The 13,371-nt window shown below is 42.1% G+C and overlaps 1 protein-coding gene across 6 annotated transcripts in view; it reads left to right on the plus strand.

Moving 5' to 3' along the window:
* Window positions 1-13,371, plus strand: part of dlg5a (discs, large homolog 5a (Drosophila)) — a 42,772-nt gene that overhangs the window by 19,621 nt on the left and 9,780 nt on the right. For 2 of the 6 annotated variants that reach the window (XM_016667787.1, XM_016667791.1), the window contains 15 exons: window positions 2,068-2,298; window positions 2,953-3,137; window positions 3,282-3,407; window positions 5,480-5,612; window positions 5,703-5,830; window positions 5,909-6,084; window positions 6,399-6,502; window positions 7,720-7,812; window positions 7,983-9,014; window positions 10,002-10,119; window positions 10,227-10,371; window positions 11,134-11,267; window positions 11,386-11,475; window positions 11,781-11,949; window positions 12,351-12,428. In XM_016667787.1, the coding sequence (XP_016523273.1) occupies window positions 2,068-2,298; window positions 2,953-3,137; window positions 3,282-3,407; window positions 5,480-5,612; window positions 5,703-5,830; window positions 5,909-6,084; window positions 6,399-6,502; window positions 7,720-7,812; window positions 7,983-9,014; window positions 10,002-10,119; window positions 10,227-10,371; window positions 11,134-11,267; window positions 11,386-11,475; window positions 11,781-11,949; window positions 12,351-12,428 (2,942 nt within the window). The remainder of the gene's footprint in view (window positions 1-2,067; window positions 2,299-2,952; window positions 3,138-3,281; window positions 3,408-5,479; window positions 5,613-5,702; window positions 5,831-5,908; window positions 6,085-6,398; window positions 6,503-7,719; window positions 7,813-7,982; window positions 9,015-10,001; window positions 10,120-10,226; window positions 10,372-11,133; window positions 11,268-11,385; window positions 11,476-11,780; window positions 11,950-12,350; window positions 12,429-13,371) is intronic. The other 4 variants (XM_007545258.2, XM_007545260.2, XM_016667789.1 and 1 more) reach the window with 3 other exon arrangements.

Raw genomic sequence — 13,371 nt, forward strand, 5'->3', positions numbered from 1 at the left:
ATCCTTCTCCTAGAAGGACCTAGCCAAAGTCTAGACCCAAATCCAATTTAAAAACTTAAGCTATTTCGCAAAGAAGGACGGGCCGATGATTTAACCTCTAGATGTGCAAAGCTGTTTGAGACAAACAGCAAGTGACTTCCAGCTGTAGTTTCCAGCTGTAATAGATTTGTTTATTGAGTCTAAGGGGAAAGGGTGCTGAACACACGCGCAGAGCACGTTTTTCAGATTATTTGTTAAAAAAAACAAAACAAAAAAACATCATGTACTCTTTTCCTTCCTTATTATAGTCTTGTGCCACTTTGTCTTGGTGTATCCAGTTAAAATGCATTAAATATTGCGCACTGTAACATGAAAGAAAATCATGAAAAAGTTCAAAATGTACAACAATAGTTGCAGCACTCTATACATAAAAACTACTTATTTGCCACATAAAAATTTTGCATATAAAGTTCAACTACTGTATCTTTAAGTAGATGTGTATTACTTGGCAAAAAGGGATTGTGAGCCAGATTGAAACTGATTGAAAAGGAGCGTTAAATATCTCCATGTTTGGTGGGGTTGTATCTGGAGTGCAGATGCTACGTCAGACATGAAGTGCTGTGTTTTTGTGCCTCTGACAGACATTTATCACCCAGATCCAGTCTACACTTTATTTTTGTCCCTTTTACAAGTTTCACTGTAGTGGTAAAACGCTGTTACGTAAACACAGCCCTCGCTGCTTTCTACCCTCTCACCGGCTGACTGAGCACCGTTTTTAGTCTGCATGTCTGATGAGACGCAGATTAGCATCACGTTATTAGGATTGAAGCTTCCACGTTTTTTGGTCTATAAATGCATCACCAGTATTATGTACTATGATGCGACTCTTTTGAGCAGAGTAGAAATCGGATAAAGGTTAGGCGCATGCATGGGGATAATCTTGCAATCCCCTCATTTGCTGTTGGATTCAAACTCATTAAAAACCTGCTGCATCTTTTGTTATGGTCAACAGCATCTAATTGTTAGACTGAAATAAATACAAAAAAAGAAACGGTGTTATAACTCTGATAGTAATCAAAATCTCAATCTGACAATCAGATGCTTGAGAGCACTACATATGTGTTGACCAGTAAAAGCCTGATTGCTGCATCTCCAATTAAAATTAAACAGGGCTCTGATTATGAGACATTTTAGCTGTGGTGGGGCTTAATTGTCATCAAAGCAAAATAAAAAATCTACAAGGAAAACAGTGTGCTAAATTTAGGTTACCACATACTGTGAATTACTTACACTGCTGGCTTTGCAGGAAAGCCACAGAAAATGAGATGCTGATCTGTACAATTCTGATGATGTTGCCGGAGACACAATGGGATGGAACCCATACATAAAAACCAATGGATGAGTTGCACTATGAAGCAAGATGAGCAAACCTGGACGTTAATCCGGCTCGAAACGACTGCGTATTCTCACAGCGGTTGTGATTCCCTCTGCTTCCGGCTGCGTGGACGTGAACATATAAAGGGCTGTTTGCTGCGTCGTCACTTCTGCTGCCACAATATTTTAATCCTTATGAAATCTACAATTTTCACCCTGACAAAATGATGGCACTCTTGGACTGAGTTCATCATTTAGATGGTGCACAGTGTGTAATATTTTTATTGAGGAGCTTGACGACGGGTCAAGTTTCTAACCATTGTTTGTCACATTCTTTGTGCAGAGAATCCTGCAGGTAGAAAAGATCAATTTGGTTCATTCTGAACCTAAACCAATATTTGTTTAAGATTATAATCCAAATGCAATATATCGGTGTTGGTTTATTGAAGAACAGTCAAACGTGTTGACATTGAATTTTATTAGTCAACAACATTCAATACCTACATTGGATTGTAAACGTAGTTTCAGTGTAATTTTTTTTTTCTACTCGTGTTCCGGGGTAGTTAACGTAACCATTAACAAAACATAAAAAAAATAAATAAATAAATAAAAATAAGGCAGCATGGCGTAAAGTGTCTTCTGCTAGCTGCATTTGGTTTGTGGAAACTGCAGTTTCAGTGCGAGTAATTTCGACCGCCGTTGTTTTTGATAAAGGAGCTGAACTCGTCACTGGTGGACCGGGACAGGGCCATCTGCGAGCGGAACGAGCTGCTGGAGAAGTACTGCGACGAAGTGAAGGACAAAGCAGAAGCCCAGAAGGAGCTGAGCCAGGCCTGCAAGGACATCGAGATGGTCCGGGAGGAGAGGGACGTGGCTCGCAAGGAGAGGACCGAGGCCATCATTCAACGGGATCAGCTGCTGCGAGAATACTACCAGGCCAGACAAGTAGTCACTCATTCTGCTGCTCTTAAAGTCTCTCGAAGTTATCTGTTTGTTTGATTCTGTTTTTTTTGCACGTAGGAGGCGACGCACCACCAAAGCATTGTAGCGTAGCAGAGTATTTATATATTTGCTCTTTACACTACTTATAACCTTTTAACTGAGCCTCTCTTATAAAGTCCCGAACTAAGCCTTTAACTGGAATTTTTATAGGAAGAGTTTGACGACTTAAACCACTTTCATTTAGGAAAGTTTACAATTGCAGTCAGTCCTGGAAATGATTGTAAAACTTCATGAGGATCCGTGTGTGGCGTCCACATATGTTGACATGTTTGACAATTTCTAGGAATTAAGTAGCAATTCCTCAAATCATTAACATGAAGCCCAGGATAATTTAAGTAGAACATCATACTCATAAACGTGGTCATTGGCCAACTTTTATTTAGTTATTTGTTATATAATGAAAAAAAAGAAGAAAATTCAAGGTTTATATTCAGTAAGTCTTGCCAGCGTGTCTTCTTGACTTAAAACTCTGCCTCTCGTTTTTTGCTAATAATTTTTCACTACACATTTAGATTAAGTATTTGATATGCATACAAACTGTGACATTATCAAAATCATTGTTTTAAAAATTACTTTTGTTTTAATCAATGTTCTCAGAAACAAGACTCCGCTACCCTGGACATGGAACGAGCCAATAAGGAGATAGAGATGCTGAGGAAGCAGTATGAAGCCATGTCCCAGGAACTGAAGGAGGCCACACAGGAGGCAGAGGTGGCCAAATGTCGAAGGGACTGGGCCTTCCAAGAGAGGGACAAAATAGTGGCAGAGAGGGAGAGCATAAGGTCAGTGTGTGTGTGTACTTTCAAACCTTTTTTTATGTATTTAATTTTAAACACTATCAGTGGGGCTTTCATACTCGCTACATTATACTTATTTGCACATATTCCTTTACATCCTGCCACCATCTGTTCTCTCTCTTTCCTCAGAACTCTGTGTGATAACTTGCGGCGAGAAAGGGACCGGGCGGTCAGCGACCTGGCCGACGCCTTGCGTAATTTGGACGATATGAGGAAACAGAAAAACGATGCGCTGCGAGAACTCAAAGAATTAAAGTGAGTTCCCTCAAGTTTTTTTTTTTATTTTTTTTTTTTATTCTTTTTTATTGATCAGAGTAATGGTGCACATTGTATTGCCTCTCTCCTATGCCTCTTATACTGAACCAATGTGAAGCTTGGTGGTGATTTTTTTTTTTTTTGGCCTCATTTCCATTTACACAGATTAAAATTTTATCCCAGAAAGCATTAGTGTTTTAAGCACATGTAAACATTTTAGCTCGCATGGTCTCTAATTCTGTTTGGGTGATTCTATGCTGCATGCAAAGGCTCCATCTGCTGGTGAAAGTGGACATGACAGGCATTTCTAAGTCAAAGCTTTGAATGAAGAGATGTTGACTTTTAAGGCTTGAATTTAAATTTCGCATAAAGTTGAATCTGCTACCTGACTATAATTTGGGTTTCATCAGGATCTTGTGTACCCTGTTTTCCCTTTTAAGCCTCGACATCATTTGTTTCTCCTGTCTTTTCAGGTCATGCAGTAACTTGGTAAAAACATTCCCTCTTTATCCTCCTTAAAGGACGTGTACCTCTGGGCTTTGAATGTCATTGCTACCTTGTAGGCAGGCCTCAATAGGACCTCATACATCTTGCTGACAAGTCTGCTTTTAGTTTTTTTTTTCCTGCTTTAAATGTAGTTTATATTCCCCAATCCACAAAGCAGTAAAGTTTTTATAAAGACATTCAATGTCTTAAAATGAACTCTGAGCTCTATTTTAAGAACTTTGAAATGTGTTTTTTCTGTTTGTGGTAATATTTACTATGGTACCTCACAAGTATTTGTATCTTTCAATTAAATTTATATAGCACATTGCAGCAACAAGGCAATACAAAGTTCTTTACATGAATTAAAAGGAAATGCAAACAAAATAACAAACAAAAGGAAAGGGCAAAGGAAGAAAAAAATAATCTAATGTTGATCTAAAGTATGTAAATTAGGTGCTAAATGAAATCCAGCTGCCCTAAGACGTTTCTTCTTTAGTAAACAGGGCTCAGGTCTGTTATTTCGTCTCACTGTGGCTGTTCTGCGAAGGCTTCAGAGTTTGTGAGAAATGAATCCCCCAGAACGGAACACAGAGAAGCAGCATTCAGCTTCTATGCACCACAAATCTGGAACAAACTTCCAGAAATCTGTAAAACAGCTGAAACGCTGAGTTTCTCTAAATAAAGGCTAAAACCCCGCCTGCTTAGAGTTGCTTTTGAACCATAAGAAATGGAACATTGACCAATATATTCAATTGGTATTGACGATTTTGATGATGGCACTCGTCAAAATGTAATGTTTGTCACTGGTTTGTCAGCTGTTGACTGTCTGTTATTTTATCGACTTTTTATTTCTGTGTGAAGGATTTTGAACTGCCTTGTTGCTGAAATGTGCAATGCAAATAAATGTGATCGATTGATTGACTAATCAGCATCACAAAGACAATGAACACAGCAGACGGTTCAGGGAGGATGTTGTGGAAATGTTTGAAACGAGGTTGCGTTATAAAACAATATCCAAAGCTTCTGCTCAATATACATCAAAACTGACTGCTTAGACTAGGAGAGCATTAATCAGAGGACCAGCTGAGACTCTGGAGGAGCAGGGAGGAGAATCTGTCCACAGGGCAAAGACATTTCCTCCGCTCTACAAATAATGCTTTTGTGGCAGAGTGGCAATAAAGATGCCAATGTTGATAAAATGCATGAGACAAAATATAGCAACCTTAATCATGAAGCCAAAAATTACAGTGGAATAGTTTATACCAAGGCAGATATGACTTGGTAAAAGTAATTTGCTGACTTATGCCAAGTCATTTGCCTTGGTATAAACTATTCCAAGGCGAATGGACATTCTACCAATCCACTGGGTAGAATGGACCGATTAAAAACAAACAAATCCAAAAACCTGCAAACCATATAAAGTGCCAATAGCATTACATTGAAATTTGTGATTTGACCTTCACAGAACGTGTAGAATTGCAAAGGCAGATAAAGGAAAAAAAAAAAGGACAGATTTAAAAATGTGCTTCGGTCGGATTGAATATGTGTTGGTGGCTGACCTTTTGACCCTGCTGCTCTGTGTTAAGGGAAAAGATGGAGAGCCAGCTGGAGAAGGAGGCCCGGTTCTGTCAGCTAATGGCACACAGCTCTCACGACTCTGCCATTGACACAGACTCCCTGGAATGGGAGACAGAGGTGGTGGAGTTTGAGAAAGACAGGGTAAGACCGAGCCTCGGGTTGAAATCGGGAACAGCAAATCGAATGTAATGAGAAATGAGTTGACTGAGCTGCATATCATTGCCCTAACAGGAGGACATGGACTTGAAGGCTCTCGGGTTTGACATTGCCGAGGGGGTAAACGATCCCTATCTACCTGGAGACTGTGGGATATTTGTTACGAGGGTGGATAAAGGAAGTGTTGCTGATGGAAGGCTGAGGTATGAACCTACTTGGTAAACATTATTGTTGATGGACGTCTGTTAAATTCATCGTCGTTTCTCCTCTTTGGACTCCAGAGTGAACGATTGGTTGTTGAAGATTAATGACATCGACTTGACCAATAAGGACAGAAAACAGGTGGTGAAGGCTGTGGTCAACGGAGGCGGATTGATCAACATGGTGGTACGAAGACGGAAGTCTCTGGGAGGAAGGCTGGTCACCCCTGTTCACATCAACCTGATGGGACATAAAGGTACATTACACTTTAATTACGCACACAGAAACGATAGGAGAGGTTGTCTTCTGACAGGGCTGAAACGGACAGCGTGAGAGGGATGTTTCACTGTAAAAATCTATCTAGCTCATCTAGTCCTGGGATCCTTTCTTTCATCTCTCCAGGTTCATGTTGTGTCCGAATTATTTATGTGCTATTATTCTGCTACAGGACCTGGTGAAAGTTCAGAATTTTTTTTTAAATTTAAAATTGGCTATTTTGTCTGTAATAGGTGTCGTCGTGGATTTTATTCCCCCCCCTGTAACCGTTTGAGTTTCTCCTCTGTGTTTCAGACAGTGGTATTAGTCTGGAAAGCGGGGTGTTTGTCACCGCCATCGCCCAGGGAAGTCCCGCAGCCAGAGAGGGCTCGCTCACAGTTGGAGACAGACTTATTGCTGTGAGTAATTTTTAGACACCTTGAAATCACTTCATTTTTGTTTGTTTGTATTATTTTAGCCAATTTTTTTCGTTTTTTTCTCAGCAGTAAGCGCAGATTCCTTTAACTCGGTAATCCAAACCTCAATCCAATCCAGAATTGACATGCTAGGTGGGATTTAGTTGTATCCAGAAGTTTCTTTCCTCCTTTTAAATCCTTGGAAGGAGGGATTGATTGAAAGAGTTGACAGACTCGCTTTCTCTGCAGATACAGCGGCAAACTCCCACTGAACAGATTTGCAATGAGTTGCACGGGCATCTGTAATGTTAATCTGTCAGAAAGAGAAGATTTAGTTTCTCTGTTCATTAAGCATAAACATTTGAGCTTTACTGTCCATACTTAACCAACCTTTTGTTAAGGGAGCTGATTACAAAAAATACACAACGTTCCATTGTACCATTGATTGTACCTCTCCTTCAATTTAAAGTAATTTTTAATGAGATTCCAGAGAACATGCTGGACTCGCTTCACTTTTTTTTTTCCAGCTAAGGAAATCAGGGGCTGATTTATTGGCTAGCTGATATATTGGTGCACCCCAAGTTTATACGCACGTAGTAGACCCTGCTAGTGGAGATGATTACATATTCAGTTCAGCATTCTTTAGTGTTTTGAACACAGTTATACAGGTGGCATCATAAACCCTTAAAGTAATGTAAATGGCATGCATAAAGTTAGGACAAAACATGCTGCACAGCATATTCATGTCCATTTTTTTTCCCCATTAGAGCTTTAAATAATATATTATTGGCTGCATTAGCTCCAGACTGCTTTAGTCTGGATAATTGTGTTCAAAACACTTAAGAATGATGAAGTGAAACAAAAAATATGTAATCGTTTTCACCAGCAGGGTCTATTACTATGTGCATTAACATGTCAGACTTTCTCAGTTTCATGAGATGGCACTCAAGTTGAATCTTTTATGGTGGAAATCTGTTTGAATTTACTGCAAACTAAAATGCGCTGACCTAGATTCCTTGTAGCTTTCCCAGTTTAACGGTGCAAGACGCAATTTCAAGCTGCCGATCCTCTCTCCTGAATGCGTTGTAGTTTTGCAGCTCTTTTAAGAATATTGATGCCAAAGACGCACTCGTAAACACCTGTGGGATTTTAGAAGAGTCACTTTCATGGCTTTTTAGTGCTATGTGACCCGTCCTTACTTTCACTGTTCCTCTGTGCAGATTAATGGAATTGCTCTTGATAACAAATCTGTGACGGAGTGCGAGGCTCTGTTGCGGAGCTGCAGGGACTCGCTGAGCCTCTCCCTTATGAAGGTGAGCTAGTTCTAATATCTCTTCCTGAGCTTTCCAGCTCTGTGTGCCCTAAATAGTTGAGAAACTTTAGTAACAAAAGGTATATCTTTTAGTTGTTTTTATAAATCTAGCATTTTTAAAAAAAAAATTTTTAAATCTGTTTTTTGCTTCATTCCTTTGTTTTCCCATAGTTTTTCCCTCACAGCACGTCAGGCCAGAACATCTTCGAGAGCCTGCGCGATTCATCCGAGAAGTCCAACGGACGCATTCTGCTGTCCGAGCTCCACTCCAGAAACGGCCGCAACCTGAAACACAACAGCTCGACGCAAACCGACATCTTCTGCCCTGACGGTGGAAGCGCCAGCTCTGGCAGTATCTCTGGGGAGAGGAGGAAGGTCAGAGGGGAGTCTGATGAGATTTATGGCGACGTGAGCAAACCGTTCTCCAGCGTTTCCCTCCACGCCACGAGTCTGCGACCCCTGGCCGACCTGGGAACCGGTCGCTACGGTCCCAGCGCGTTTCAAGAGTGCTGCTCGTATACGAAGGCGCCTTCGTCTTTGCCGTTTGAGCCCATTTCCCACTCCGAATGCATCAGCATGGACACTGCCATGGAGAAGAAGCACAGCGGCGGCACGTGGCCCAAGATGATGGTCGGCGGTATGTCGGTCGTTCCAGACAGCGCCAGTCCGATGTCAGCAGCCACCCAACTCTCCATCTATAAATCACCCAAGCAGAGGAAGTCCATCTTTGACCCAGACACTTTCAAGCGCCCCGAGACTCCCTCCTCCAAGCTGGAGTACTTGGCAGCCAATCAGATTGCGGCCGTAGCTTCACACTCCCCACAGTCTTCAAAGATGGATTCTCTCTCATCCTCTTCTACCCCTACTCCAACTCCTCCTACCCCTCCCACCCGCAGCGACTCTTTTAAATTCAAACACAAACATCAAAGCAGCTCCGCCTCAGACTGTACAATCACCTCCGACGGCAAAGGGGAGGCTTCCATCTCCATGGCAGCAGGAGAGAGCAGAGAAAGGAGTGAGCGAGAAAGAGACAGGAATGGGAACCACTACTTCCTGGAAGGAAAGGTCCTGACTTCAAGAAAGTCATGCGATGAGGACATTGGCCGCACCAGAGGCGAGGAGCCAGAGGTAAAGAGGCCTCGTCCTAAATCTGCCCCTGCACTTCGACGTCGGACCCCAAAGATCAGTCATCCCCCCTTCCAGGTAAGTAGATTACACATGAGTATGGAGTCCATAAAAGTGTCAATACCCTTTTAAGCTTTTTTACATTTCAGCCACAAACTTCAGTGCATTTTATTAGGATTTATTGTGATAAACCAACACAGAGCAGGGTAGTGTTGGTCTCTGTGAAAACACTTGGGATGGCAGCATCATCCTGTGGGGATGCTTGCTTTCAGAAGGAACAGGGAAGTTGGTCATAGGTGATTGGATGATGGCTGGAGCTCAATGTGGAAAAATACTGGAATTAAAAACTGTTAGAGGCTCAAAACACTTAAGTTAGTCATGGAGGTTGACCTTCTAGCAGGACAAGAAACCCCAACATGCAACCTAAACTACTGGGAATTGGTTTAGATCGAAGCATAATGATGATTTAGAACGGCCCAGTCAAAGTAGATGCTTGAATTTAACTGATAATCTGTGGCAAAGCTTGGAAGTAATTGTCGGCCAGTTTTTGCCAAGATTTCAGTCTGTATGTTTAAATGTGGTGGGAAATATTCCAAGAGACTTTCAGTGGTAATTGATGCAAATTGTGTTCTACAGAGGATAAAAGCCGGCTAAATACTTTTACTTTCAGCTTGACATTGATGCACCAATCATCTTTTGCGCAGAATCACAAAAGAATCGGACACATAGAATAGCTCAAGGCGTATTAATACATCTGCAAGGTTCTGTATAAATGCTGAATTTTACTCTGAAACTTTTGTCCTGTGTGCTTGGTTCGGATTCCCTTAAATCTGAATATTCCTAAATGTAATGTAAACACATTTGTAGTGAATCGCTCAATTTAATTTTGTGACGTAATGCGTCACATCACCTGTCGCAGCCGAGGAGCTGAGTCAGAGCTTGGATTTTAAGCAAACCTCCTCCGTTGCGTCTCCAGGCCCCCTGAACACAACACATTCATTTTATTTCGTAGGATGCTCTTGCTGTCATTTTTTCCTAGACATATTTGTCGCCGATTCTCCGCAGGGCTACTCCAACGACGAGCATTCACCAGAGTCCAGGGACGTACTGCACTCCCCCGGCCCCTCCAATCGCCACAGTGTCGGCTTGATACCTGCAGTCTACAACGGCTCCCTACCTCCTAGTGAGCTGCTTGCATGCTTTATTGTTGCCAGAATGTTTTGATGACATTTTCTTTAACATCCTGCCTTGTGTGTGTGTGTGTGTGTGTGTGTGTGTGTGTCTCACCAGATTCAGCCCATCGTGGACTGTCTCCTTGCCCTGCTGTGACGGCCGTGATGAGGAATCCTGTATATACCGTGCGCAGTCACCGCGTTCATACTAGCAACTGTCCATCTGTAGCATCTCAGATATGTCACCAGCACACCCACACCAGGTCAGCTTCAGTTTACCACCATCATCTTTAATTTCTTAGTCAAAATCTAGACTTTTCAGCGTCGTTATACTTCAGTAGGCAGAAATAAAACCGCACTGGTGCTCCAGAAGGTTCAAACTTGAGGCCCACCGCTCTTTCACATTTTTATGATAAGCCCCCTACATTTCATGTGGTGACCAATATCTCTTAATTTTTATGAATATTATTTATGCTACTGCTGATGCCACTGAAAAGGTGACCTGGGCAATTTTAATTCAAAGACTAAAACCGTGATTACCGTTGTGTTTTTGTTGGAAATCTTCAGCTATTCAGACAGAAAAAATCAAAACATTTATGTCGGTTTATTCAATAATTGTTTCGTCCTTTTATCTTACGTTTTGCCTTTTGCAGACGTTCTTTCACTGTCCATGCGTCTGCTTTTTAAAGGCAGTTTAATACAGAGTAATTTATTAATTATTCACATAGCAAATGCTAGTTTGACCATCCGGTTACAACCAGTAACTCTACACCAGTAGAATTACTGATCCCAATTATTCTGTTCCCAATGGCTAAACTGGCTAATTAAAATTTCCTTTCTGTCTTAATGTTTGTTTTTTTTGTGTGTGTGTGTGTGTGTGTGTGTGTGTGTGTGTGTGTGTGTGTGTGTGTAGCTCAGCCGATTGATCCAATTAATCTAAAAACAACAACAACAACAAAAAAGCACACACTTGTTTTTTAGCAGGCATATTTCATGCCCAATTGTAACTTTGCTTGTCCGTGCAGCCCCCAGCACCAGGGTCGCCTGAGCCTGGACCTGAGCCAGCAGAAGCGCACAAGCGATTACTCTGAAACGTCCTCGTCGCGCAGCAGCAGAGCGTCACACGGTACAAACTCACTGCCCTCCAGCGCACGGCTCGGTCAGTCTGACACCCACGCATGCACACAAACGCATACGAAGGGTTTCTACCTCCTTTTCCCTTTGTCCTTCTGGATGTTGTGACAGAGGTTTTCAGTTGTCCGCGTTATTGTCTCCAGGTTCTTCCAGTAACGTCCAGTACCGCACGGAAAGGATCAAAATCCCCTCGACTCCCCGTTACCCCCGCTCCATGCTGGGCTCAGACAGAGGTGAGCTACTTCCAGATGCAAACAGCATAATCTTCACTTCATTTTTTCCAGATTGTGATTAAACTGAAAATAAGGTTATTACTATTATAGGATCAATGAGCTGGAATTGGTGCTTTCAATGTCTATAAATAAGCATTAAAATGAAGATCCTCACCACAAATTAAAGGTTGCTCGAGTGGAATAAAGCGCAATCATTTTTATCTTGCAATTAAATCATTGATTTTTTTTTTTTTATAAGCCTCCAAATTAATTATAATTGTAGACGTTCATTGTCTCCCTTTCTGCTGCTCTTTTCGTGAATCCAGGCTCTCTGTCGCACTCCGAGTGCAGCAGTCCCAGCCTCATCACCCCTCCGCAGTCGCCACTCAACCTGGAGACTTCCTCGTTTGCCAGCAGCCAATCACAAGGCTCCATTTCCACGTTGCCGCGTATCTCAGTCAGCCCTGTGCCAATAGGGGAGCGCCGAAAAGACAGGTATCTATTTTAGTGGATTCCACGGCTCGCTTTAAGGTGGACGACGCGTCTGTGTTGTTTACTCGCTTCATGATTACGTTCTTTAAACGTCGGAAGCGTTTGTCAAGCGTATCCGAGTCGCCTCTTGGAAAAAGGGAGAAGATGCAGGAAAAAAAAAAGTTGAAATCCAAACTGTAAATATTTGAAGTTTTTAGTTCTAATATCTGAACTGTGATGCGTCGGCTCTCGGGTGTAGTATGACAGCGTTGCCTGGCTACAGTGCTACCATAACCCACCATGTGATCTGTTGTTGACTAACTTCACAGGAGCTGCGGCACGTCTGTGCGTTGACACTGTGTCTGTCTCTCTGTGATACCTGTCTCTCCCCCGTTCTCTTTATCTTTGCAACCTTCTCCCTCCAGATCTCTTTATCGTAATCGCTCTTTTCTAAGGATTCCTCTGGCTGCAAGGCCGAGGTTCTCCTCTCTCAGGAGCCTCAGGTTTGTCCTCCATCACCCACGCTGCAAAGCAGAGGAATGCCACCACTCTTACCCTTCCCTGCCCCGCAAGTCTCTACAGTGTTTCACATGTTTCTAGAGCAGATAAGATGCTGGATGGAAAGTGAATATCCCGAAGGAGCAGAACACTCTTTTGCAGTTTACGTGCACTTTGTGGAATGCAAAAAGAGGTTTTGTGATGTTTTTCACCCAGCCAACCCCCCCTGGGAGAATGGTTTAATTTGGAGATTTCTGTTTCTTTGCATGCAGCAGTATGATTTGTGCCTTAGGAAAACACACAAGCTCAGATTAGCTACACTTGGTGAACTTCAAAGGTTCAGTGTTATTTTTGTGCCTGCACATTGCCCTGTTCATGTCCAAAGACCCGCTTGGATCTCAGTGCATGTCTCAATAATGCTGTATGCATGTGTGCATCTTTGCCTTAGGCCAGATCACCCTTCAGTCTGCAGTATGTATGTTATGCAATGTATTATTCAACATCCAGCTTCTGGGTCATATCTCCGTCCATACACCAGCACTCTAGTTTACCCCGGTCTCTGGCTGCGATCCATCTTCTCCTATGTGCTTATGAATTTGGAAGGCATGTTACAAGCCCAACCTTGTTATGAAGACAGAGTTCATACAAGTCTCCTCCAAATGAGGGCGTTTTCCTTGTGCTTTTACTGCTCACTTTGCATTTATGTGGTGTGATCTAAACCTTTCCTCTGTAAGCTCGGTGTAAAGCGGCTCCAGAACTGTTTTTTTCAGTAGCGTTCCACAAGACCCACTGCCCTGCATCGTCCAGATTTCTACTGTTTTGCTTTAGATGTTTTTTTTTGTTGTTTTTTTTTTAGTAAAGAATGTTTTATACAAAATTTCACAAATAGGCCTAGTCATCCCCTTTTCTCCTTTGTACAAGTATTAGCAAAAAAAAAAAAAAAAAAAA

Source organism: Poecilia formosa, unplaced genomic scaffold (genome assembly GCF_000485575.1).
Source record: "Poecilia formosa unplaced genomic scaffold, Poecilia_formosa-5.1.2 Scaffold12, whole genome shotgun sequence".
NCBI lineage: Eukaryota > Metazoa > Chordata > Actinopteri > Cyprinodontiformes > Poeciliidae > Poecilia > Poecilia formosa.